The 25,740-nt window shown below is 37.8% G+C and overlaps 1 protein-coding gene and 1 long non-coding RNA gene across 4 annotated transcripts in view; one reads left to right on the plus strand and one right to left on the minus strand.

Annotated features, from left to right (window-relative positions):
* Nucleotides 1-25,740, minus strand: part of LOC115236868 — a 116,209-nt gene that overhangs the window by 31,399 nt on the left and 59,070 nt on the right. For both annotated transcript variants that reach the window (XR_003884260.1, XR_003884261.1), the window contains exons 2-3: nt 19,912-20,031; nt 6,128-6,213 (exon numbers count right to left, since the gene is read on the minus strand). This is a non-coding gene — a long non-coding RNA (uncharacterized LOC115236868). The remainder of the gene's footprint in view (nt 1-6,127; nt 6,214-19,911; nt 20,032-25,740) is intronic.
* LOC115236866 lies at nt 1,729-24,987 on the plus strand. Of its 2 annotated transcripts, none has more exons than XM_029809587.1 (4): nt 1,729-4,092; nt 22,053-22,313; nt 22,612-22,841; nt 23,760-24,987. In XM_029809587.1, the coding sequence occupies exons 1-4, from the start codon at nt 3,954-3,956 to the stop codon at nt 24,108-24,110; spliced, it is 981 nt and encodes a 326-aa protein (XP_029665447.1). In that variant the 5' UTR covers nt 1,729-3,953; the 3' UTR covers nt 24,111-24,987. The 2 variants fall into 2 exon arrangements, with proteins under 2 accessions (XP_029665447.1, XP_029665448.1); XM_029809588.1 differs by lacking the exon at nt 1,729-4,092 and adding an exon at nt 8,376-8,515.

The raw sequence follows: 25,740 nt of genomic DNA on the forward strand, positions 1-25,740 counted from the left end.
TGCTTTGCACTATTCACCCTAAGAAAAAAAAACTGCGAAGTTTCGATAACGAGATCTTCTAGTAGTGAGACTATTGAACCAATAGAGGATACCAATAGCAATGACGAGAATAATATCGTAGCACAGATCACACAACGAAGTAGATATTACCGATAATATTTTTGTTTTATACGCTATATAATTTCCCTCGTTTAGAGACTGATGATTCGTTAACATCTCACTGCCTTATTGTTGACCCCCGCGGGTGCATGTACTCCGAATATAGTAAATTAAAATTGTAAACAGAACAGAGAGAGACTGGAATAATGCATATTGTATTTATGTTAGATCTGAGATCTCGGATTAATCGATCATTCGTGCATGCTGCTCAACACAGAGAAACAAAACACGATACACATATACACACACATATTATATATATATATATATATATATATATATATATATATATACACACAGAGTGCGATAATTAAATTGACATTTAAATATCATAAAAACACAGCATTCTATAAAAAAATGTTTTCGATAATCTTATCATAATACTTTTGTCTGAAACATTTTTTAATAAAATGCTTTGTTTTTATAATATTTAGATGTGTCAATTTAAATGCCTTACCCTGTATATAATTTATATATATATAAAAGCTTCATGAACTTTGAATGAGAGAAATGTGTTATTACATTAAACAATATTAGTATAATATTGAAATGGAAACAAAATAACAAATTCTCGTTTATCAAGATTAATTTAATAAAAAATAAAACAGAGAAATATATATATATATTTTTTTGTTATTCTATTCTTTAATTTAATAAAAAAGAAAATAACGGAGAAATATATATATATGTGTAAGAAAAGTTAATTATTATTGATATATTATTTATATAAATTATTTATTGATATATATATGTATATATTATATATTATATTATACCAATATTGTCTAATGTAATAACACATTTCTCTCATTCAAAGTCCATGAAGCTTTTATAAAGATTCCGAAAATGTAATTTACTAATTCTAAGGATTGTTATGGACCACTACGTTGTATAACATTCTTCGATATAAAACCGCAAAAGCGAGTGAGTTTTTATATTATATTAATTGGATGTGAAAATACAAAAAGAGAGACATAGGAAATCCGCGTAATCTCGTAAATCCATTGTTTCGTTCTGACAGAGCGGACTCTTCTGACACACCATACGTGGCTAAAGAGTTAAGCCTATTCAACAAGCGAGACAGAAACAACTTTCAATATAACGAGTTGATTTGCTACATTGAACAAAGGCGAGTCAAGTCGAAGACAAGTCGCTAAAAGGATTCAGCGGTGTGTTCTCCGGATAGGCGGGGGTCCGAATAGGTCGCCCTTTGGCCGAGTTTATTACCCGAATTAATTGGTTTATAGATCACCCCATTCCGACGAAGACCACGTGCGGTTACGCGGTGATAGGACTAAGAGGAAAAGAGAGAACACCAAAGAGGAGGAAAGTTTAGCAGAAAGGAGAAGAGAGGGAGAGAGAGAGAGAGAGAGAGAGGGAAAATGATTTGAAAACGCAGTAAATAGGGGGATCATGCGAAAGTAGGAAGGGGGAAAGCAGGGGGAAAGCACGACGAGCAGGAAAGGAGAAAATAAGCAGCAGGAGGGGGGGATCACGATTCGAAGAGTGGTGGTGGAGCATGCGCGGGTAGGAGTGGCACCTTATTCGTCGTATCGCTCCCGCCAAGGGTTTCTGTCAACTACGAACTACCGATGGTAAAGGTTCTCGGGGATACTTGTAATAATGCCGAAGCTCATCCGCATGCGAATCCGCGACATCATGTATGTTTATAAGAAGTAATTTATTCCTCTCAAATTCTTAGTGTGGAGAAGAGTAAACATAATCGGAATATTGTGACATATCATATTTGGATAAAACTTTTCTTTTTTAATAAAAAATCGTCTCCAAAAAGAGATTGTTGTAAAAAAGTGCGCTAACATAATGTAAAATGTAAGGATAGAGTTTGATCAGATTTATTCGTTAAGCCGAGAGATTTAATTCAAATCATCGACGAAATCGATGAAGCGTGTGTGTTTGAGAGTGACAGTGTGTTCGCAAAGATACGTAATAATAAAATCCACTGGTGAAAGGATATAGTGACGAACTCGAAAGATGTGCTCGTTGTAAGTTTTAAAAAACGATAATTAAATGTGATGCAAAGAGTTGCGTTTGCAAAAGGATTATATCGCGACAAAGACAGATAGAGGTGAACAATCGCGATCGCAACACGTGACTAGAGGCGAAAGTGTCACGTGGGGGTGTTGCATCGCGTTCGAATTCGCACCCGGGACGCTTCATCCGCGAATTCCTGCAAAAATTCGCAAATATCAGGAGGAATTTTGACCTGTGAAAAAAAATCACGCCGCTGAAAAAAATCACGCAAAATTCATTAAACCACGAAATTATTACAAACGAAAATTTACGATCGCTGATATCGGACGATTCATTTTCTTCCTCTCATCATATAACAAGAAAACAAAGATAAAAAAAGGATCCGGATGCACATCGAAGGATGATTGCGGAAGCTGGGTGAAATTTGCGAGAAGTTTCGTGCCGCATCTTCGCGCGAAGGCTTTCGCTTTGATATAACTAACGAGCCGCGGCCGACGAAGGAGCCGGTTAATCAACGATGAAAGACCATCGGTGAGGGAAAATATCTCGTTTGTTATCATTTTGAGCTCGACTTTGAAAAAAGAGATTAAGACAATTCGATGCAAAAACCGACTTTTCGAAACGCTTCTCTCTTCGATGAGTAATTATTCCGCGTTAATTAATGCACATCGAAGAAGACAGAGAGAATAGCGTTAATCCGTTCATCGCGAAGATAGGACATTCAGCGATGTAAAAGGGAACGACGAGTGTCGTGAGGGAGTGATTCCTTTGACGGAGATATATATGTATGCTCCGTAGTGTAGCGCACACCTGGGTAACGTCGCACGCAAAAAAAAAAGGGACAAAGAAGACGCGCCCCGAGTCTTCGCGTAAAAAGTTCGTGAACGCGCCCAAGGGAAAGCCCAAAGCAAGTTGCGGAGGACGAAAAACATTATGGGACAACGTTTACGGCGGAAACAGCGCTCGTCATCCAACAACTAACGATAAAAGGAAGGATCGTTAAGCTCGAGAAGACCCTTGCGGAATGACCGAAGTAAGCTGGAGTAATAGCGAAATTGCTTTCGCTTTGATATACGAAAGCTGAGTGCGGTTATTGCTGTGGTTTCTTTTCAAGAACACGTGGCGGCGTCGAAAAACAATCTCTTGGTGAGAAATCGAGAGAATTTCTTCGTTGATCAAATAAATTGCGAGAACGTTAGACAAGAAGTCTAGTGTGATAATTTAATTTTAATGAAACTCGCAAGTAATATAACAACTATTTTCTATCTGCTATCGCGGCCAACTGGTATTTACGATTTTTTCTCAAAAAGAGTAAGAAGTAAAGATTAAAATCGTGAAGAAGTAAATCACGGCAAGAACAGCGAAAAATTCCTAGCGTTCCGTTAAATCTAAGATCGCGAGATGGAATTTTTTTTATGCCAAACGACGCTATCGGTATTCTGTATTGTTTTAAAAAGTACTTAGCTACGCGAAGAATATTTCCGCGAAGATCTGAAAACGCGGGTGAAACCGTTGCGCGAGAATAAAACGACGAATGCGAAGAAATTTCGTTCGTTCGATCGATTCATCAACGAAAATTCAAATTCGGACATTACTGACGATTTTCTCGAAAAAGCACGTGGCATTATCGTATCTCTTTGAATGCGGAAATCAAAGGACATTGTGGACGCGATTAAAGTGAAAATTTCCGTCGGTGCAAATTCTGAGGTGCAGATTCTAACTCACTTTTTTTTTCCTCAACGGTACAAACGACCACGATTATCCTCCCCTCTCTTTCCCCGTGCACAAATGTCAAGTGAACGATGAAGTACTCGAGGGTGCTGACGAAGAATTGGAGCGCCACTTCACTCGGCGACGAATCGTGCTCCAGGTGCGGCAAGTGTCTGACTAAAATGCAGTTCGTACTACTGTCGGTGCTATTCTGCTCTTCTCTGACGACAGGTAAGACAGCTTTAATCTCGCCGGAACGACGATTTTCCATTGCCACCTTTCCCTTCACTACCCTTTCGCTCGCATTCACTGCATAACTTACTTTTTCTTACTATTTTAACATCCGCAATTTGCATGTTGCCCTTTGACCGCACAGCGTGAAGCTTTAATCTTCCTAGATTTTCTGATTTTTTTTTTGGAATATAAATCTAAGTTTTTTTTTGGGGATACACGATAATGAGATTTCACATTTAAATTACACCGAGATTCCGATATGATTCTTCGAATAGCTGCGAAACAGATTGGTTTTTTTACGTCACGAGAATAAAGATAAATGTTAAAATGTCACGGTAAGATTTAAGCGATCAGAAAAACCGAGTAAGATTTATCTATAGCAACGTTGCGCAGCAATTAGCATAATGAATAATCGTGTCGCTCGCCCGTGATATGTCATTCCACCAATAAGTGCTTAATAGGTAAATTAACGTTGACAAAGTGACGTAATTAATCCGCTAACTAGTTATTAAAGTCATCGCGGATACGCACATCCCATCGCTATTACGGAGGTAAACCTCGTTTTACCGTAGGCTGAAAAGAGATTGAGATCATAAATATTCAGTGATGTTTAAAGCAAACGCCCGGCAGGAAATTTTCACTTTGAAGGATATACAATGTTGTACGTGTATATGTGCGTGTAGATATATATATATATATTTCGTAACTAATTGATTTTTATATATATATGTATGTATATATATATACATATATGTACGTATTTCGGAATCGCACAAGCGGGAGTAATTTAACAAGAACTTCATGTCGACCCACGTAACGCGACAAACTTAGCGTAACCGATGCAATTCGGGCGCAAAGCGCTCGGGCTTTCATAGCACTCTGTGAATTCAGGACTATTACACGTCCCATCCGATTGGAATTGTTGAGAATACATACCACAGATTGCTTGCTAGTAATTAAGTTGTATTAATAATACGCAGAATGGACAATTACTATGGCTATTAACGGTTATCGCTTTGTGCGCGCGCAATACTAATCATAACATAAAATTATTTTACATTGAGTTACAGAATTTCATTAAATTTACGAGCATCAGACTTTGCGCAAAAGCTTACAACTACAGTTTAACCGATAGTTTTACATATGACCTTTAATTATAAATTATAATTTAATCTTTTCCTTTTACCATAGGATTTCATATTAAGAGAAATACTTTACATACACATTATTTTATAGGGAATAGAATTTCCTCATGAAAAATATATCCGACTGAAGACGTATAAATTTCTCGAAACAAATATTTTTATTTCACGCTGTGGGAACAATCTTGCAATTTCAGTACGTCAGAAACAAGCCTGGCAATTTTTACGACTGTGTGGAAATTCATTCAAATCGGTTACGTGCAAAATTCGAGGCGATCATAGTACGTCATTTATTTTCCTTTAAGAACGCCGCACGACACGTATACTTGATGTCACCGACGTCGTCAAGTTTGCACGAATGCAGTCCGATCAGAAATCCAAATCCGGATAAAAAGTCGTAATTGAGACGATTCGTTCGTTTTGTGATCGCGGTTCGAAATGGACGAAAGTGGACGACTCTTCGTCGTGATATTCGATCGATCGACGAATATAAATCATATGCAATCGTAGATTCTAAATTTTCCGCCGGAACGAACAAAGAAACTCAGTCGTTTTCTTGGATGGAGGATATGCCTGGATGCGCAAAAACGAAAGCGATCGAGAAGATAGGAAAGACGCCTAAGCAGGAATAGAGAATCGGTGAAAGAAAGGCGTGCGGATGAGGACGAATGCAACGCGGCTGGCAACGAAGGAGATTATGCAAACGATAGGCAATTCGATTGGAGTGCACCGCAAATAACCGCAGTTTTAACCCATTCGACTAAGTGCACGAGAAAGACCGGCTGTCTGTCAGCCATTAGAATATCGCGTTCAAACGTGTCATCTCAGAACATTGGTATTTGTCGATAAAAAGAGCAGATTTTAGGGCAGGTTTTTCATTAAAATCTTACCGTTCGTTGACTCGTCACGCCATTCATAAAATCGCTCTTGTCACCGGCCGAACAATTAAGTTTCCTCGACAGGGGTCTTTGGAGTTCTAAACAAATATTAGGATATTTAATGTCATCATCTCTGAAATCATACAGATTATGTGAAATATATTTAAAATGCTCAATAATATACAGATCGGCAAATGATAAAAGAAAATTAATAAACAACATGAAAATTATTAAATGTGATATATATATACATATATATTTGTATATTTTGATTGATGTATATATTATATACAATAGAACATTTGTTATTGAATTTTGATTTATTTAAAGGTATTATCTTGATTTTGACACATTTATTAATTTTCATGTTGTTACATAAAATATTTACACAGATAAAGATAAAAAAAATTAGATAACTAAATTACTAATATGTCAATTGAAACTTATCATGATTAAACAAATTGACAAGTTGTAATAACGCTGACATTTGCAGATAATACGTAACGAATATAAAAAAGCAGTTACGTAAAATTACTGGTAATACCTGCTAACTGTAGCTATATATTTGATTATGCTATTCACCTCGCAGTATTTTTACGAGAGGTCGACCGATAGTCTCATCTGGCTGCGCCTCTTTCGCGATATTAGTGAGCGAGATTCGAGCTTATGCGGATTAAAGTACAAGTGACTTCAGTAACGTAAATGTTACCGAAAGAATCATCGTTCAATGGCAAAAGTTGTTCCATCGTATTTAAATGCAACATAATATTTTCGTATATACAAGAGAGAGAAAGAAAATTGTAGATAAAGTTTATTAAAAATAATAATGCATGACAAAATAATATTGTTTTATATTTCATATTTTTTAAATTTGTGTCAAGTGAAAAAAAAATTATGTATGAAGAATATTTATAACATTATAATATATTTATCGATATACTTTGCTATGAAATTTTAAGAATAAATTCCAATCACATATTTCTTTACGTTTAATATAAGCAGAGCTGGATCAAAGTCACTTCGCCGAGCATTTATTTGAAAAATTTTGATAAAATTGTATTATAGAAAAAAGCAATAAATTAGACTCCGTTGCCAAAATAAAGACATACAACGGCTTCTTGCACCTTTTTATAAACAGATAAGAAGAACTATAACTATAACTGCTGTGTGCCTGCGTGACGCGAGTAAGATCACCCTAGCAAAGCTAGCATCATTACAGAATTAATTCGCTCTTATCGCCGCACTACGATCGGTCGCTACGAGGGGTTGCGGTATTCCATTCGAATTATTATCATGCTTAATAACATTCCGTATACAGAGCATGCACGTAAGTGCGCAAATATTACACACATCTGAGAGACGGAAAGGGAGAGGGTGATTTGCTTTAGCTCACCTATGATCGCTCGTGTTTCACACACTATAGCTTAGCGCGTATAACATTTTGGTATGCAGAATTAAATTTATTTACACGAACGAACTATTTATCCGCATTAATATCATAATCATAAATTGAATAATAATTAATTATACATGAAAACACAACAGAACACATATATGTGCTTAAGTAGATTGGCAAAATTAAATATCATTATATTTTTTAAACGGCGAAATTTGTAAAATGGCTCCTTTTATAATGTACAGTTTTTCAGCTCGAAAGAAAAGGAGCACTAAAATTGAATAATTTAATGTTTCAGAAGCATATCTATCTTGTTCTTTTTTCCATAAATTATTTCATACCTACATGCACATATATTATTTTAGTCAGCTTTGTATCTCTTTTGAGTTGTTCTTTTCCAGAGATCAACGAATTCTAGATTTTCAAAGAATTAATAATTATATCGTTCATGCGTATATCAAGTTTAAAATAAAAACTCTTTATAAGCATCGTTTGTAAGATAATATATAATCCGATATACAGTAACATATTATGTCAAAATAAAAAAAAAAAAAAAAAAAATTATACATCTGAAGATAAACAGAATCAATAGTCTCCCTCGAAACATTTTATGAAAGATAATTATTTTTAAAGTAATTGTTTGCATACTGATCCATATTCTCTTACTTTACCTATATTCTGATATCACATTTCCCAAATGTAATCTTCTTGATGGCAGCTTCTAGGTATAAGAGATTAATGATCTCGCAAGATAGTCTTTCGAAAGGGAGAAGGATAATAACAGCGTAGTAAGGGGGGGGGGGGGAGGTTGCATAATGTGGGTCACTCCTGCGAGTCGGTCGGACCCTCGTGCAGTCGAATGCGTTTGAGAAGCAGAATACGCCGAGCTCGTCCGCCACGGAGTGCATCATTTTCATACGTAAACACGCGAGGAATAAGGAGGGACGAATGGCGCGCATCGGCAATAAGACAGATGGCTTCTCCGGATGCCGCGGCATCAAGAGGTACCTTTCCAAGAACCTTACCTTAATCCAGCAAGACGAAGTCTGCATCTAAAATAATTCCCCGGTAGAACGGTAAATTTAATCTTTAATTAAAAAAATAATTTAAGGAATAATCTAGCCGAAATAATTCTACTTTTTTAAAATAAAATTTAAAACACAGACTAGTCAAAATGACAGTATTTTACAAAAAAAAAAAACCCGGAAATTTGTCAATGTTGATTACGATTGATAATGTAGAGTAATTCAATTCAATCGGCACATATAATAACGCGTTCTCTCTGTCGCGTGCTTTCTTGAATCGTCACTCCATGCCAATTTCGTGATACGCGATCGGTCTAAAATTTAGGACATTAACGTCGGAATACCTGATTTCTCGACACAATGGCCACGATTAATAATCGCAGCCATAATACCTGGACAAGCCGATACCGAAATTATCGGTCGGTATTGTACACACACATATGTTTATACTCTCGTGCATTGCGTGCGGTTAATAGCGCCGTGGGACCGTTTTATGACAAAGACAAGCGTAAGTATTAATTTCATATTTGCCTCTGTAAATTGTCTCCGTTAATTGCCGTAATCGGTTGCATTGCGAGCCGTCTATCGATCATCATTCTGTTCGTCCAACCTACTTAATTACGTTTCGTGAATTGCAGCAATTGCAGTAATCGAGACGAGTGCACTTGTGTTACGTCGCTCGGGAACCCTTGAACTTCATGTTCTGTCGCGTATCAATCCTGAACCGAATAAAACGCTTCGAGTTGAAGCAAACTACATATTTAGAAACTGACGTAAAATATTTTTAGTCCAATATCACAATAGATGAGTAATTAATTCCAAAAGGAATAATAAATATAATGAAGATAAAAATTAAATATAAAAAAAATGATAACAATATATTAAAATAAAATAAATTGTGTGTTGTAAATTTTTATGCTAAAATAAACGGAACATTAGAAAACATCGCATTTCCACAAGATTTCCACGAGTGGTATCTTCCTGAAAGCGGTGCTGTATTATTGCATGGTCATAGCAAAGCACTCGAAACGCGATCCCCGATATGTAGGGGCTGCCGACGCGTTAATGAAGATCCGGGCGTTCGTGTCATAATCGCGTGTACGCTCGTGTCACGTTAATCGAGAGGCTTTCTGAAGCATAATCGAGACAAAACAATAAGCGAGGGAAAAGAATCGCGACGGAGGAGACGACAAGTTTTCCGTCTCCCTTTCTCTCTCCATCTTTCCCTCTCTTTCTTTCCATTTCTGCGGCAGCGGCGCGACGCGTAATTGACAAGGGTAGAGGAGAGGTAATGGAGGAATTCCGTTTTGGTTCGTACATTCGATCGCCATTGTCCACGGCCGAACTGGATCTCTATGAGTGGAGAGAGAAGGAGAAAGAGCGAGAGTGAGAGTAAGCGGGAAGATCGCATTTATTATTCGGCCGCGTGCTCGACGTCGCTCGCAGAAACAATGGGAAAACGAGAGTCACGATGCGGGTCCGGTACGCTGGAGCACCACTTTCGGCTGTCGATCTCGCATTCGCTTAAAAGCCTCCTCCGTCCGATCAGGCATGCATACCGGCTATATACATGGCCATTGCATTTTGGCACATTGGCGCGCGAGCGATAATCGACAAGGGGAAACAGCCATGTCACGTAAATGTTTTGCGACGTGCTCAAGATTCGCCAAGTTGAAAGTACGATATTCCCTCGTTACATTTCTGCGGCATATTTTGATCTACAATAGTTTTACATCTTACGATGAGCTTTAATGAACGCATTTTGCGTTTGGAAAATAGATAATGTAATATCGTATATGTGTGAGGTACATATATAGATAAATACAAAATATAAGTTAAAATACATAAATTATCAGTGTTGTTTCACTTTCATTAATTGTGCATAACAATGGATATTCTAAACGTGTCCAATTTGTCATCAGACAAATTTTCAATATACTTTGGTAGAACTTTGATTTTATAGAGAGATTTCCTTGGTGGCGAAAACACATTTATCTTTACAAATGTCTGGTTTCCAATTTTGTAAATTTTCCGGGCCACAGATCTCCTTAAATTCGACGCACTACGTGCGCTCTCTAGCTCTTTTAGAGGCAAAATATTTAATTCCCGTATCCGTAAATATCGCACGTGCAACGTACTGTATCTAATCCAATACGAAAAATAAAAAGCTCGTTTCTCACCGTTTTATCGTGCGGTCGAGGGATCCGCGTAATTTAACAGGGCGTCACTAATGCGATTGGTACCTGGTCGATGATTGATTATTAAATTAATAATCGAATTACAGCTCGTCCATGAGTGCGCAAACGCATACACACACGCCCGGCACACACTGTGCCCACGAGTTCGCCTATGCATTACGTTTTGAGTACGCGTTGCGGTCGACGGCCGAGAGCTTTCGCTCAAACGCGCTTGCGAGAAACACGAGTTTGCGGATTTCTACGCGTCGCTTCCGGTACACACGCGCCTGTGTATGGCAAGAAGCATTTGACCCAGATCGCCCTTTAACGATGCTTTTCGAAAGCGTCGCGACTTTTCGAAAACGTCCGTATCAAACAGCACTCGATAACATCCGACACAACGGAAGCTGTCTCGTCAATGTCGAATATTGAACGAATGCGCCGGTCATCGTTGTTATCGTCGGGAGACACGTTGCTTATACAAAAGAGAGCGAAGGAAAAAAAAAAGGGGGAGATTAGCCGGCCAAGAAGGGGCTCGGCGAGACTCGCTTCCGCCGCAATAACATTATAATTGCGACCCGGCACGTAACGACGGGGTTAAAGTCCCCCCTCTTACCTCGTTATTATCCATTATAATAAAGAGAGCAGAATCGAATCTCGAGGTAACTCTCGCACGCATGACGCTTTGCGGCCGACGCAGGTTGCGTCCCACGCAATTAGACAGAGTACACAGAATGCGACATGCGAGGAATTAAGAGAGAGAGAGAGAGAGAAAAACTGGAAAAATATAGGAACATTCCGACTGTGCGAGAACTCATAATAAAAGCTAATATTACATCGCGATGGAATCTCAGCGTCGGCCACGCGAAACGATGAGACAATCGCGGCGGAGTTTTCTCTCTCGTTGCGAATTTGAGTGGTTATGGTCGACGTGCTCGGCGTTCATAGACAATGATCATGTCACGAGCGCGCTAATTGTATATACTCCGTCGTCCCGATGAGACTTTATTATCTTGTCGATGTCGAGTATCGTCGCCACGAAAGGGAATCGGGGATAAAAGGACGCGATGGGAGGCGCAATTAAAAGTCATGGGCTGACGCGAAAATGAGATAAGCGCGGCGAGTACGCGTGTTGCGCGAAATTAAAAAGATAACGCAAAATCGTGTTTAAAAATATCATCGTCGTTATTCCAAAAGTAGATTAATCTTTAATTATGTACAAAATTATTTTCTCTTGCAGAGAGAGAAAGAGGGAAAGAGCAAAATTTGATACAATATTTAAGATTATTGCAGAAATATTTAGAGTTCAGGAAAAGAAACACAATTAGAAATAAAACTAAAATTTAAATTACAATTACAATTAATTAAGATAAGAATTTATACAAATTAGTTTTTTAGATACCGAACACTGGTTCCAGAAGCTTCATTTCCTGCGATAGCTCTTTGTAAAAGCATAATTTGAATATTTCAACACGAAAGATATTATGAGAAGCGTAAAATAACTGTTGTGTAACTGCTTAAGATGCGTCTTAAAATAAAGTACAGTACAAGGTCTAAGTGTAACCAACACGTGCGACTATTCGCGTGACAGTTCCTTATCAGTTATGCAGATTAGTGTGCTCATAGTATCATTGCGACGATAAATGAATTGCGCAAAAGTTTGCGTAACGAACGACGACAGTTTCATTTTGCGCGCCTAAAGTTTGACATATATACGCGAATAGCCATATTTCGAGAGCATCAAGCTCCGTCCAATTCCGGAGCTTCGCGAACGAGCGCAGCATTAATTAGGGGACTCAAAGGGCCCCCAACGTATCACTCTCTCTCTCTCTCTCTCTCTTTCTCTCTCTATCTCCCTCTCTCTTTCGCCACAACCGCGATTGCTATCATCGGCAATCTCGTTATATGAAACTAGGCAACAGCGGATACGGTTATTCCTCTATTGTCGTGATTACTATCCTCCGCCCACATTGTCATTCCGCAGTCTGATGCGCTGCAATTGTGTGCCCCTCCACGATCAGAAAAGTATACACTCGGCAATTTTAAAAAGGTGTGATTAAATATGAAAATAATCTCATTTTTTGAAGGAAATCTTTGAATCTCACGTTCAAAACTGTTTGTCAATCTAATTGTAAGATTCGCTTGAATTCCTTTGCTTTTCATTCTATTCGCTGTCTTCCTACGAGTTTACATCTTACTTGGTAAAGAATTTATTCTCAGTATTTGATATTCGACTAGTATTATTATTACTTTGAGAAAATACTCTTGATAAATCGCTTAATTATAAGACGATGGCGCGATGTTAAATTAGTAGCGCCTGGTTACTTCGCTCCGGCCACAAATTGAACGTAGAAGGAGCTCGCTCGCGAATCTTAATCAAATACTCGGAACAAACGCGAATGAGATAGCCATCATTTGAAATGTCTTTAAAGAAAGATAGCGCACAGAGTACAGCACGGAGTCGTATGGGACCACGCGACCGAAAGATTAATTAGACAGATTTAATTACGTATCCTTTTGCCTACAACTTACTTTGCTACGGTTTCATTATCGTAAATTTGCTTTACCTCTGTTCCCGTAGCTGCTTACTTTGCGTGGTAGTAGAACAACAATGCCGGTATATAATGCGGTATTGCGTTTCTTGCATCTGCATCGTGTTGCCACAGCTGCGGAGGACAAATTTGCGACAATGGCGGAGATCATTGTGCTGCATTCGCGTATAGATGAAATAGGAAAAACATCAGTGTCTGCGCTCTTTTTCCGAATTCGCTGTATCTCGTTATCATTTATGCAAGTTTATTCGTCGTTTACTCAAACATCAGTTTTTATTCGACATTGTTCCAACGGGCAACATTGTGCTCACGATGTTTTATTCAAAATGTTGCATCGGGGAATGTTAAAACTAATGATTATTAACGGAGACAAAGAAAACGTTGTTGTTGTTAAACGAGACGAGTCGAGAGAGAAAATCTACTTTAAATTAATCGAAAAATATCGGTAAAAATTAAGATAAAATCTTCGAGATATTCTGTATGCACGCGGTGGAAAGAAGAATTTGTATCGCGTTATAAAAATTTTATAAAATTTAATTCTTCGATTCCATTTTAAAGATAGTGAAATACACATATGCGAATCATATCTCTCCCCTTAATACTCTGCAATGTGGTTGTACAGTGTATAAGAGACCACCATAAATACCGCTTCGCATCCGATCTGCATCCGATGGTTAATTTACACTGTGGACAAGACAAAGGTCTCTCCTCGGTTGCGGCGTCCCTCGTACTTGCCTCGGGGGACACCGGGGATTCGCGCACCTGCACCGCCGGTCGCCCGACGCAGCTGCAGGCCGAGGAATGGGAGAGTAGTGACCGTAGGGGTGACCACCGAGTGCTGTCAGTATCACGGCGACAACGGCTGGGCAAGAAAGCGTACGTGGGGTCAGCGCGCGCGTCGCCGGGTAAATTCGTAAGCAATTATCCGAACTTGGAGGAACGGGCACACGACGGACGCGGTAGTAGTAGCTCTCGAGTCCCCCTATAATCGTGCATTCCTTACTCCTCCCGCGGGATCGTTCCCGAATTAATGCATAGCCCGTGGTCGGAATACCGTGGTTCTGCCGAGAACGAGAGCGACGAGGAGATAGCCCGGCTTCGAGAAGCAATTATCGGACCGCTACTTTTCTCGCTCTCTCTCTCTCTCTTTCTCTCTCTGTATATATATATATATATCTTTTCTTCTGCTTATCGCGTCCAATATCGTTAGTTCCGAATTAAATCTCGTTCACGTTTTTCGTGTCGACTAGCACTGTCCGAGCAATATCTCGCCACATATATGGGTGTAATGTAGTTCTTTTTTTTCGATATCAATCACTCGCGCGAAGCTATTTTTGTGCGTAATAATCGACAACCAATTAACAAATAAAAATGTTAATATCAATTATTAATTTTTCCGTACAATATTCTTTCTGTTTTACAAATTCTTTCCATCGCGAAAATTACCTGGCTAATGATGAGTGATCTTTTAGCGGACTTTGATTTTTCATAATTTATGGGCAAAGTATATCCGGTTTCATCTTCAAACAAGCATTTAGTTCCCACGCATTTAGTAGAGAGATTCCGTTCGATATTTCTGCTAGTTTAATCGAAACGATGTTATACGATGCCCATAGTAAACGCTCAGTCCTCGTTTGAGTACTTAGCAAGTACTTAGAAAGAGAAACTACCTATTCGCCGCGATCTCCTTGTTATACTTCATTTTACGGGGAAACAGTTTCACATTGGCCCGAGCATTGACTCCACATATGTATACCAAGTAATTGGCACGTTGCCCAAAGACCTTTGGGCGATCAAAATCATTCGATCATGTGATATACATACAGAATACTGAAACATGAGATATCGCTTTACAGAAATTCGAGAGATGAAAACAAATTTGATTACATAAAGTTCACAAAAAATTCTATGCATTATGATATGTTTATATCATTAATTATATACAAGTATATATAATATAAAAAATATATACATATATAATATATAATAATTAAATAGTTTTTTACAAATCTCTCTCTCTCTTTCTTTCTCTCTCTTTTATGGATATCACATCGGAAAGAATTCAATTATAAAGAATTGAAGGATTATATAATTCTTTTCAAATTACATGAAACGCCAAGTACCTACGTAAATAATACGTCTTTCAAACTTTTGTATCCAGAAGCACACTCGAAGACTGCAAATAAGGCATTCACAAAGAAGATGCAGTACAATACTTAAATGTCACTCGAATCGCAACGCTTTTTGATGAACATCAATAAGACTCTCCATCTCCCGGGCGACAGTTATGGAACGAGTGTATCGTAAAGAAACGTTCCTTTGCGATGATTAAAGAGGCAATTGCAGACGGAGAGTAAACTGAACAATGTCGTCACTAATTTAGCCAATTGCGGCCGCACATGTTTCGTTTACAACGTCCACTAGCGTGCGCGTGTACGATCCGAAGCGTAATGCGTGTGCGTGCGAGACAGCGAGTGAATTACGTTTAAGCTCTTGCGACACAACAATTATTATAAGAGGAGTTACATTCCAGGGAGAAAGGTATACGCATTGGCTTCGCAGAACGCTCGATGGCGAGCAATAAACAATAATACCAATTAAAACTGCCCCTATTACGATGTTAACTGCATCCGCATTCTTCTAACGCTCGCAACTCTATTGCCAATTGAGAGAAAGGGTGCATTAAAAATATATTTCTTCCCTAACAAGAAGGTATTCGCAATGCATATAGTAATGGAAAGGGTGACAATATAAGAATGCCTAAGAAATAGAATATTTAAATTCTCCCCTCAATCTCTCTGTCAAATATTTAATTTCTTTTTTTTTCTTAAATCTATGTGATACATATATACATATCTGGCGAAATTAGTGCGCTTATTATACGACATATCGTGTAAATACATGATGTTTCATATAATCACTTAGATATTCATTTTGCACGTAGCATGAGAGCTTTAGTATACACGCTTATCGCGGCGTGCAGTGAATATGTACAGCGATAAGCGCAGCGCCGACGTTTAAGATTACCTAGACCTAAACTGATCGCGAGGGTAGCGCTGCGTGGGAGCACTCTCGAATACCTTGCACGCGTGTGTGCACACGGAAGGGGACGTTGCTTGCATTATGAGACGTGCGTGTGTGAGTTACTTAAGCGCAACGCTTGACGGACGTCTTTTCTGCCGCGGAAGAACTCGCGCTAGCGCGACTGACCATTTGACTTCCCGACCCGCCCACATCTCGTAAAACGGTCCACTCAGTCTTCCCACAACCGTTCTCGAATTTTCGAGCAATTCGTATCAATCAAGCCTCTACCCCTCCCGTCTCTACCCCCTTGAGAAAAATCTACCCACGAAGCGTCAGGCAGAAGCGAGAACGATTTGTTTTAATGTCTCAAGAAACGGGACTACATTCGTAATTATTGGTCCTCGGTGTATATGTCTGTGTTATGTCGTAAATGGATTTTAATCTCGCTTCTTCACACAATTTGATACGATACATTTGTAATATAAAAATGTCTATAAAAAAGCAATAAACGTAAAAAAAAAAAAAAATCGTAAATGGATTTTAATCTCGCTTCTTCACACAATATTGCCCGACACAATTTGATACGATACATTTGTAATATAAAAATGTCTATAAAAAAGCAATAAACGTAAAAAAAAAAAAAAATGTTAACAAGATTGCGTGCTTTCTGTCAAAATAATGTACTTGATAAAAAATAGTAACAATCGTTACATTTGAAAGTGTTGAATGTGCTTACGTTTAATCCAAAACAAAATTGAAAATGGATTACTAATTGCGATGTAATAATTGAATACGTGGTAATTACAAACGTGTTATTTTTAAATTTCATATCGCCATTATTTCCCCCGCAGTCACTGATTGTACGTAACGCTAATTAAAAATGCGACAAACGATCGATTTTCATGAATAAACGAACAATCGAAATTAAATGCAAACAATTAACGATAACACGTATCACAGTTTTATTTTACGTCCCACATGTTCATATCATGCAAATTTTTCATTCTGCCCAATTTGAATATATTTCTATATTGATTCACTATTAAATCGAACAATGTATATAGTATTAGTATAAACTATTTTTTAAGCTCGTGTATCTAATTCATATCGATCAATGTTACTGATAATGTATATATGTATATATATATATATATATATATATATATATATATATATTAAAAAATGGAAAAGACAGAACAAGCAAGAAAAGTAATAGTTTAATAAGAATCACGCCACATAAATAGTGCAAAGCATTGTAAATGTTAAATGAAAATCAAATGCTCGAGTAGACCTCAACCCGAAAATTCAGGTGAGTAAAGTATATATGTATATATATATATATATATATATATATATATACATATTAAAATAAACGATTTAAATTGCTGAGAGTAGTATATCTTAGAATTTAATAATATCAATTATTTCATTATGTGCGTGTAAAAGAATGAATGACTCGAAAATTGACCGCTATTTCACTTCTCGCACAAATAAATAATTCCCATTAAAACGAATCGTTTGAAATTGAACAAAACGAGAGAGCTTGAATTAATTCGCAACGGATGCACCTGCTGTTAACATCGCGCAAGAAATTTCCCAAAATTGAGTGTTTTACTGCAGCCCGCGAGGGCGAAACCTGGCGCGCTCCGGAGAGTTTTCATAAATCGCAACGCACACATAAGTTCGTTTAACCAGAAATTTATTCCCCCAACTCTCTCGACCGTGTAATGGCGCTGTTTCTTTTTGCAGGAGAACGAGAGGGACGCAGAGATAGGGCGAGGTAACGAGCAAACGTACAAATGCGATCGTTGGGTCACTCTCTGGGTACGGCAAAAAAGAGTCGCGAGCAAAGCGTATCGACGTGTCGACGTGGCGAACGAGCAAATAAACGCGCCGAAATCCCCGCCGACCCCCGCGCCAAATTTATCGCGCCCGCTTAATTAGCGGGGCAAATAACGCGATTAACGCGCGGCCGACCGCCGCGCGGGGGTGCGACGGTTTGTCACACGTTTACCGCACGACTCGCGCGAATCGGAAAGCTTGTATATAACTGCGCGCCGGAAACTGTTGCTCGCGACAGCCAGAAATGCAGCCGGCGTCCCGCGAGCGGAGAAAAACGAAAGGCACAAAGGCACGAACAATAACGCGTCCGCCGTGACTAATGCACCGGTTATTGCGCCAAGCTATTTATTTTCGACCCTTGAAATATTGCGGCGTTATACGGATACTATGTGAAAACGATATTTCAATTAATAGAATATTATATACATTACTAGAATTGCACAATATACATTGCACATATATATATTTTCATACACTGCTTCTCTTTATTATGAGAAATATGTATTCTTATTGTTCTACCCCCCCCCCCCCTGTGTACTGTTACTTTTAGAAATGTATTTTTTTAAAGGTTTACGTGAAATATTATCGATGACCTATTGTGAAATATAAAAGACAGAATAATGGCGAGAATCGTATTTTCGCTATTACTCGCGAAGGGCGAAGGACCGGAGAACGATGAATCGTCGAAAGTTTTTACCGCCACGGTGTAAAACGCACGGAATGGAATGGAAGTCGAAGTATTGGCTTTGCATTTGATCAACCGTGCAATGAATAAGGAAAACTTGGTCGCGTTCTATGCATCGGAATCTGTTGCATTCGTAAGCCTGAATTGTAAGCCCGCACAGCTGCGGGCGAGAAGGCGCATACTGGGAAATAATATCATACGGAAAATATATAAATGATATTTCAAATCATAAATTATTCATAATAAATACGCCACTTCTCTCTGAAGCCGCCTTTAGCTTTTCCGCGCAATCTTTGGAAAATCGTGATGTATTATATAAAGATCATTTTTTAATGAAATTTATTTAAATAGCAAAAAAGAATAAAATGTTATACACACACACACACACACACACACACACATATGCTTATTTTTGCATAAAATTAGGTTAAAATGTTTTCCTCATTTGTATTCAAAAATATTTAAAAACAAGTCTAATTTCGAAACGAGTAAAATACATAAAGAATATATAAAAAAGTGTAAAATCGTCACGTTATGTTGTCAGAATTTAATACGAGAACGGTAAAATAGTTGCGAAATAATTTATCTGTGATAATAATAATTGAAATGTAATGATAAATTTATTATCGGAAAAAAATAGAGAAAAAAAGAGATAAAATTGATTAAAGTCTTGCCGCTATGGCACGGAATAAAATTCAAAGCATCGACTTTACATTTGATCAGCGACACGACGAATAAGGAAGCCCCGTATCTTGCTATATCCGAGTCTGCGATAAGGCAAATCAATCCTCGAACTTCAAAGGAATCCCGCCGCTCTGATCCTTCGGGATTCCCTGATACGCGTGGGAGTCTTTAATCAGAGAACGCGAGTCGACGGCCCTCGACGGAACGTCGACCCCAGAATGGGCTCGCTCGCCTATTGTCTTCAGAATCGGTCCGTCCGGCCTGTCGCGTGGCATATTAATTAATTCGCTAATTATTAAACTAATTGCCGGTTTAATTGGCTCGCGAGAAGAGCCAACCGTGCTCACAAACAAGGAACGAAGACTCCAGGAAAAGGATATAGACCGCTTGATTGTGCGCCACGATACATACCTTCAGGGACGTGCGAATCCGAGCTTTCTAACCAGATCACGATATCTCGTCTTGTTTCCACCAACAATTCAAATTAACTAATGCTGGATTAGCAATTGTTTCTTTTTCCAAGTCTCATATCTGTAATTAAACAATTAATCTAAAATTAGCGCTCACTAATTGTATTTTTTGATTGCTTTAATTTATATCTATGTGATAATTGTTTATGGAATATATATGTATGATGTATATAAATAATATTTGTAGAGAGATATCTATGCATTCCACTAAATTTGTGTTTGTTTTTATTTATTATTTACAATTTGCAGTTTTGCGTGTTTGTATATTCGACACGCTATTCAATATTTATGTTTTCAGTATGTAGAGCACGTCAGAAGCATTCGTATCCCAATATGTACACTTTATTCAATGCAAAGTGAGTACTTCGTATCAGAGGCACGCGCGAGAACCGCGGTTTCGCGTCCTGGGAGTTTGCACTCCGAAACCAACCGTACCAGAGTAGCTAACCGGCCCTGCATATCCTGCAGACTAACAGGACAGGGTCAAAGGGGTCTATTGTATTCTCGCTTAACTACTGCTTACTGCAACACAAAGCTCTGAAAAGCCGACAAATTATTTAAAAAGACTCGTTATTGTTCCGCGAAGGGAATGGTCAAACCGCTGCAAAACAACTTGCTAACTAGACGGAAACTCTTTCGGTTGAAAGAAAAAATAGTTACACGCATAGAAAAACAGAACTTTTACGTTTACGTATATTAGTAAAAGCTACTAAAGAGATAACAGTAAAAAGAGGAAAAGAATGGGAACTGGATATACATTTATTAAAATGTAAAGCATTACTCATAAGATTTTCGACATGTTGATTTTATAGCTTGTTTAACAAAAAAATACGTGGCAATATTTAAAGTGACATAAAATATCGACACATTGTAAAACTGGATTTTGTGTGTCAAAATAAATCAATAAACGCTATGTTAAGAGATATATAAAAAAATAAAAATTAACTAACAACTGATTTTATTTTTCTAATTGTTCTCCAATATTTTGCCAATATACTATAATGTTTTAAAATAAAGCTGTACAGATATACAAACACCTAATGCCTAAAATAAAACATTTTTCTACATTTTATGGTATTGATAATAAAATTGCTGTATATATTGCCTATTCTAAAATATATTATAGTATAGTTGTGTGCCAAAATAAATCAATAAACGTTATGTATATGTTAAAAGATATATGAAAAAATAAAAATTAATTAACAACTGATTTTATTTTTCTAATTGTTCTCCAATATTTTGCCAATATACTATAATGTTTTAAAATAAAGCTGTACAGATATACAAACACCTAATACCTAAAATAAAACATTTTTCTACATTTTATGATATTAATAATAAAATTGTTGTTTATATTGCCTATTCTAAAATATTATAGTATAGTTGTAATTCTTTTTCTAGTGTTTTTTTAAGGTAATGTTCAAAATTCTTTTGCAATCATTACAAATTTTGTATCTATTATCGACGGAAAAAAATACAGATGAATTTTACTGAAGAAGCTCTCGCGATAATATTTAATTTCCGTTTTAAAGCTAGTCCACTTCGGAGGACTCGACTGCGTTCGGTCGATAGAAAATTTTTAATTATCACGTTGTATTTGTCCCGATTGTGCTGCGGATGCGCGATAAATAAAGCACACGTCGATCATTACGAAGCCATTTCTCCTCCTGGGATTTTTATCGCGCGGCTAAAATTTTCTACTGATAACTGTATTTTCGCAAAATCTTTCGAATTTCCAGCGTCAGTTTTTAAAATTATTAACTAATTAAATCATTGAAATTGTTTTACAGTTACATCACATAGCATAAATGTGAACCAAGTATTATTTCTCTTATTGTTAGTATAAGAAAAAATTAAGAAATAAACAAAAAAAGATTTACATCATTATCTCACTTAATATTAATCTAATTACTAAATTCTATTAGCAAAAAATTTGCTTACGTTCATATATATATTTATTTAAGTCAATTTCATAGCTAATTTAATTTAATATCGTCTTAAATCTAATTATAAGTTAAATCGATAGTACATCATTAGAAAAAGGAAATAAACGAATTGTTTGCGCTTTTTGTTGTCACATAGGTACCACGCTGAAGATACTCAGATTGGATGTACCCAGCATCGCCGATCCAAGGTTGGAGAAAGTGTCGCTCAGATGCGAATACGATCTCGGCGGTAAGGAGCTGTATTCGGTGACGTGGAATAAAGACGGTCAGGAGATATTTAAATATATGCCGGGAGCATTGAAGCCTAAGCGACCTCAGAATATTACCGATCTGTACATCGACCTTAGTCATAGTGACAGCAAGCAAGTGACACTTCTGAGTCCGAGCATTCATAAAGGTGCGCAATATTAATTTAAGCACGAATTACAAAACGTCGCATCCATGAGTCTCTTACGTAACTTTAGTTGCTTTTTTATAGAAAATTATTAAATTATTATTATCGGAGAGAAATATTCAAGTCACAAGATCAAAGAATTAAAATTGAATTCGTTTCTCAAAATCATTTTATTTTATCGTCACACTCTTATACGACCTTCAAAATATTTTTATAAGAAAAAAGAGAAAGAGAGAGAGAGAATATTTTTTTTTCAAATTTTTAATTTATATATAATCTTTTTTCTGACTTGATAACGAAGGTGAAATCAACTTGGCGGGATCTTATGGTTGCGAAGTATCATCGGAAGGGCCGATTTTCGAAACAGACTACATGGAGGCGAACATGAGCGTGGCTATACCACCCAAAGATGCCCCGACACTTGACGGGATACGACCTTCTTACAAGATCGGTGACATCCTTGAAGCGGAGTGCACGTCGGGATTGAGTTACCCTCCGGCAGTTTTAACGTTCATCTTGAACGGTAAAGAGGTAAGTCGATGAGCGTCCGCGTGCGTTCCGCCAGTTAAACTTTTGAGTGATCGCATGAATTCGAAGAAGGCGTTGTATTTTTACTTTTTTGTTCACTTGCGGATTGTTTATATCAAATAGAGATTAATTTTTTACTTACAATTATCAATTGAGTATGCAGATTTCTAATTAAATATCCTTCGATTTTCAATATAGTTTATAACACAAAAATTAATGTCTCAACATTTTTCTTGAGCAGATATCTATTGCAAATTGGAGAAAAAAAAATTCATCTCTGAAATGTCATCTGGTAATTTTAGAATTTCTCTGGTACAATTGACCGATATGAAATAAAGGAAAATTTTATAATGAATGGTGAAGCGTAATTAATCTTCAAAAAGCTCGTTTCCGCGGCTGTTACGCAAGCACGGCAAACTAGAGAACCACATAACTTCCATTATTCAATGCTACGCTCTGTGCATGTCATTCGCGGGAAGATACTCGGTTTATTTAACGACAATTTGTCAAGTCGAGCCACTTTGCGTGGACGTTTTTATTTCGCTTGGCCGACTGGCTACACACATTTACGTTCTCAACAAATACAAAGCTACGAGTCGCAAATTAACTCCTCGAGAATAAACTCGCGAAAACGCATCGGAATTGCAATACTAACAAAAATATCCTTGCGCAATAAAAACACGAAAGCTTGAAAAAATTAATATATACGGCGTTCTATAACTTTTGCTATTTCTCTTTCAGGATTCTGCAATTAATTTGAAATCAGAAATTAAATTAAATCCTTCTTTGTATCTTTTATTTAACTTTCAATGTTGCGAGTATTTGCATCAACGTTATAGCCTGTTACTTCATTAAAGTTATTGAAGATGTCGACTTCAAATAACATATATTTTTTAATTCAAACTTTGATTGCTTCAACAGGTAAACAAAGCTTTAAACAAAGACTTGCCGGTTAACAACATAGACGGAAGTGTGGTCTCCACGACACGGTTGGGCCTAACGTTGCGTCTGGAACGGAATCATTTTTCCGAGGGCAGGCTAACAGTGACCTGTCGATCGACACTACCAGGAGTCGGCCTGGTCTCCCAAAGTATCGAGATCGCGACTCTTGCCGCCAGTAACCAACGTCTTGCCCAAGAACCCCCTAAATCGGGGGTCTCAAGTGGGGTTTCAAGGTTGAATGTCGGAATGTTTCATACGGTTCTGATTTGCTGGATAATAGTCGCGATTCACATAATCCGTTGCAACAGTCTCAGATTTCTATGCGTTTAATGTCGATCCGGGCGCTAGTTTTTGATCGACAACAAGATAAACCGATGACGGCAATATCTTTATTAAATTCGTGTTAATTAGTACATATCTGTTCACGCGATTGCGGAAGGTGTTGTATATCGTTGTCGATTTCTCCCTATGTGTTAATCGACGATCGCGGATGTATGTATGTAATCTTAGGGCGTGACGCACCAAGTGTGTCGATACACATTTCGATGCCCCGAATCTTCGCGCATCCTGTACACGTTCAATCGCATGTATACACAGTGTTAGAACACCCCGTATATCTCGTATATAGCGGATAACTCGGAGAGAGACATGACGATAGTAATACAACACTACGTAAAGTAGGTCGAAACGCGGACGCCCGATGTTGTACATAGTGTATAATTGTGGATTAGCATTACAAATTATCGTGTATAATTAACTGGACGGGAGACTGAACGATGACGAGAGAACACGATGAAAGTAATATGAGATGTATCGGGATTCGCACGAGACACGCGCGCGAGAAAAGGCGAGCGCAATTTTTCGAGGGGAAAAAATTATGCAGCTGAAAAGCCGCATCTCCGAGAGATATCTATCATTCACACATCCAGACCAGAAGTATATAGTTTAATAAATATAAATATAAATGTGTACACGCGCGCGCCAATCGTATAATCTTAAGTACGGCTCGACGCGACGTCGACGTTGACGTATAGTATAAGTAATGTGTGGTTAATTTGACTATATTCCCCACATCCGATCTTCCTCAATGACGTGTGCGAGGTTCTATGTATGAAGTAAGAAATATGACGCTTTTGTTCCATTGCCACTTTTACATGAACCAAGTCATTATTATCGAAACGATTACGGTAATAAAACGATGATTTAATCAATTTGTTTGGTATATCTTTCGCGAACCAGAATATCCTCTTCAACGCAATAATTTTATCAAATATTAAATATTAAATTACATTTAATTTGTCATTTATAGATAAAAAGTGTAGCATATTGATTTTTATTAAAGCATAAAATTAAAACATATTATATTTATCACAATCACGATTAATAGGAGTTGCAATCGCTGTCGTATCAAGGAACAAGTCAATAATTACTGCAAGAGCAATTTGGTTATCCTCGTAATTCGATCGTTTCCTTTGCTGAAGTTTGTACAAAGAAGAAAAAAGCTATCACGATCCGATACATAATTTGTGTAAGTAATAAAGGCCGGCGAGATAAGAGCAGTTCGAGACGCGAAAGGGAAGTTAAGTCGAGATGGGGTAAACAATAAAAGAAGAAATTAGTGAGAGGGTGATCTTTGGAGAAAACCGTCAAAAGAGAGGACGGTCACATAAACCGTCTCGGATTCACCAAACGGATTCACCACCGCCCTCACCCCTCAATCCGATCTATCGGCACACCGACTTTGCGACTCTCTCCTTCCTCTCCTAGATTCGATTTCCAGATTAATTAAGGATCGCTGGTCTGAAAGGACGCTCTCGAGATCCTTTCAATGGGGTCGAGTGTCCGTTCGTTCCGAGGGCGGCGTAACGAGCGCCGATTCGAATCGGTTTCACGAGACACCGAGCCCGATAATGGACGGGCAAGTCTGATTTTCCTTCGGCTCAGGTAAGTCTATCTTACG

Source organism: Formica exsecta, unplaced genomic scaffold, assembly GCF_003651465.1.
Source record: "Formica exsecta isolate Colony F162 unplaced genomic scaffold, ASM365146v1 scaffold26, whole genome shotgun sequence".
Taxonomy (NCBI): domain Eukaryota; kingdom Metazoa; phylum Arthropoda; class Insecta; order Hymenoptera; family Formicidae; genus Formica; species Formica exsecta.

Coding starts and splice junctions, on each gene's coding strand:
- LOC115236866 (XM_029809587.1), top strand. CDS start 3,954: ATGAAGTACTCGAGGGTGCTGACGAAGAATTGGAGCGCCACTTCACTC. Junction 22,314..22,611: donor GAGTCCGAGCATTCATAAAG/GTGCGCAATATT, acceptor TTGATAACGAAG/GTGAAATCAACTTGGCGGGA. Junction 22,842..23,759: donor TCATCTTGAACGGTAAAGAG/GTAAGTCGATGA, acceptor TTGCTTCAACAG/GTAAACAAAGCTTTAAACAA.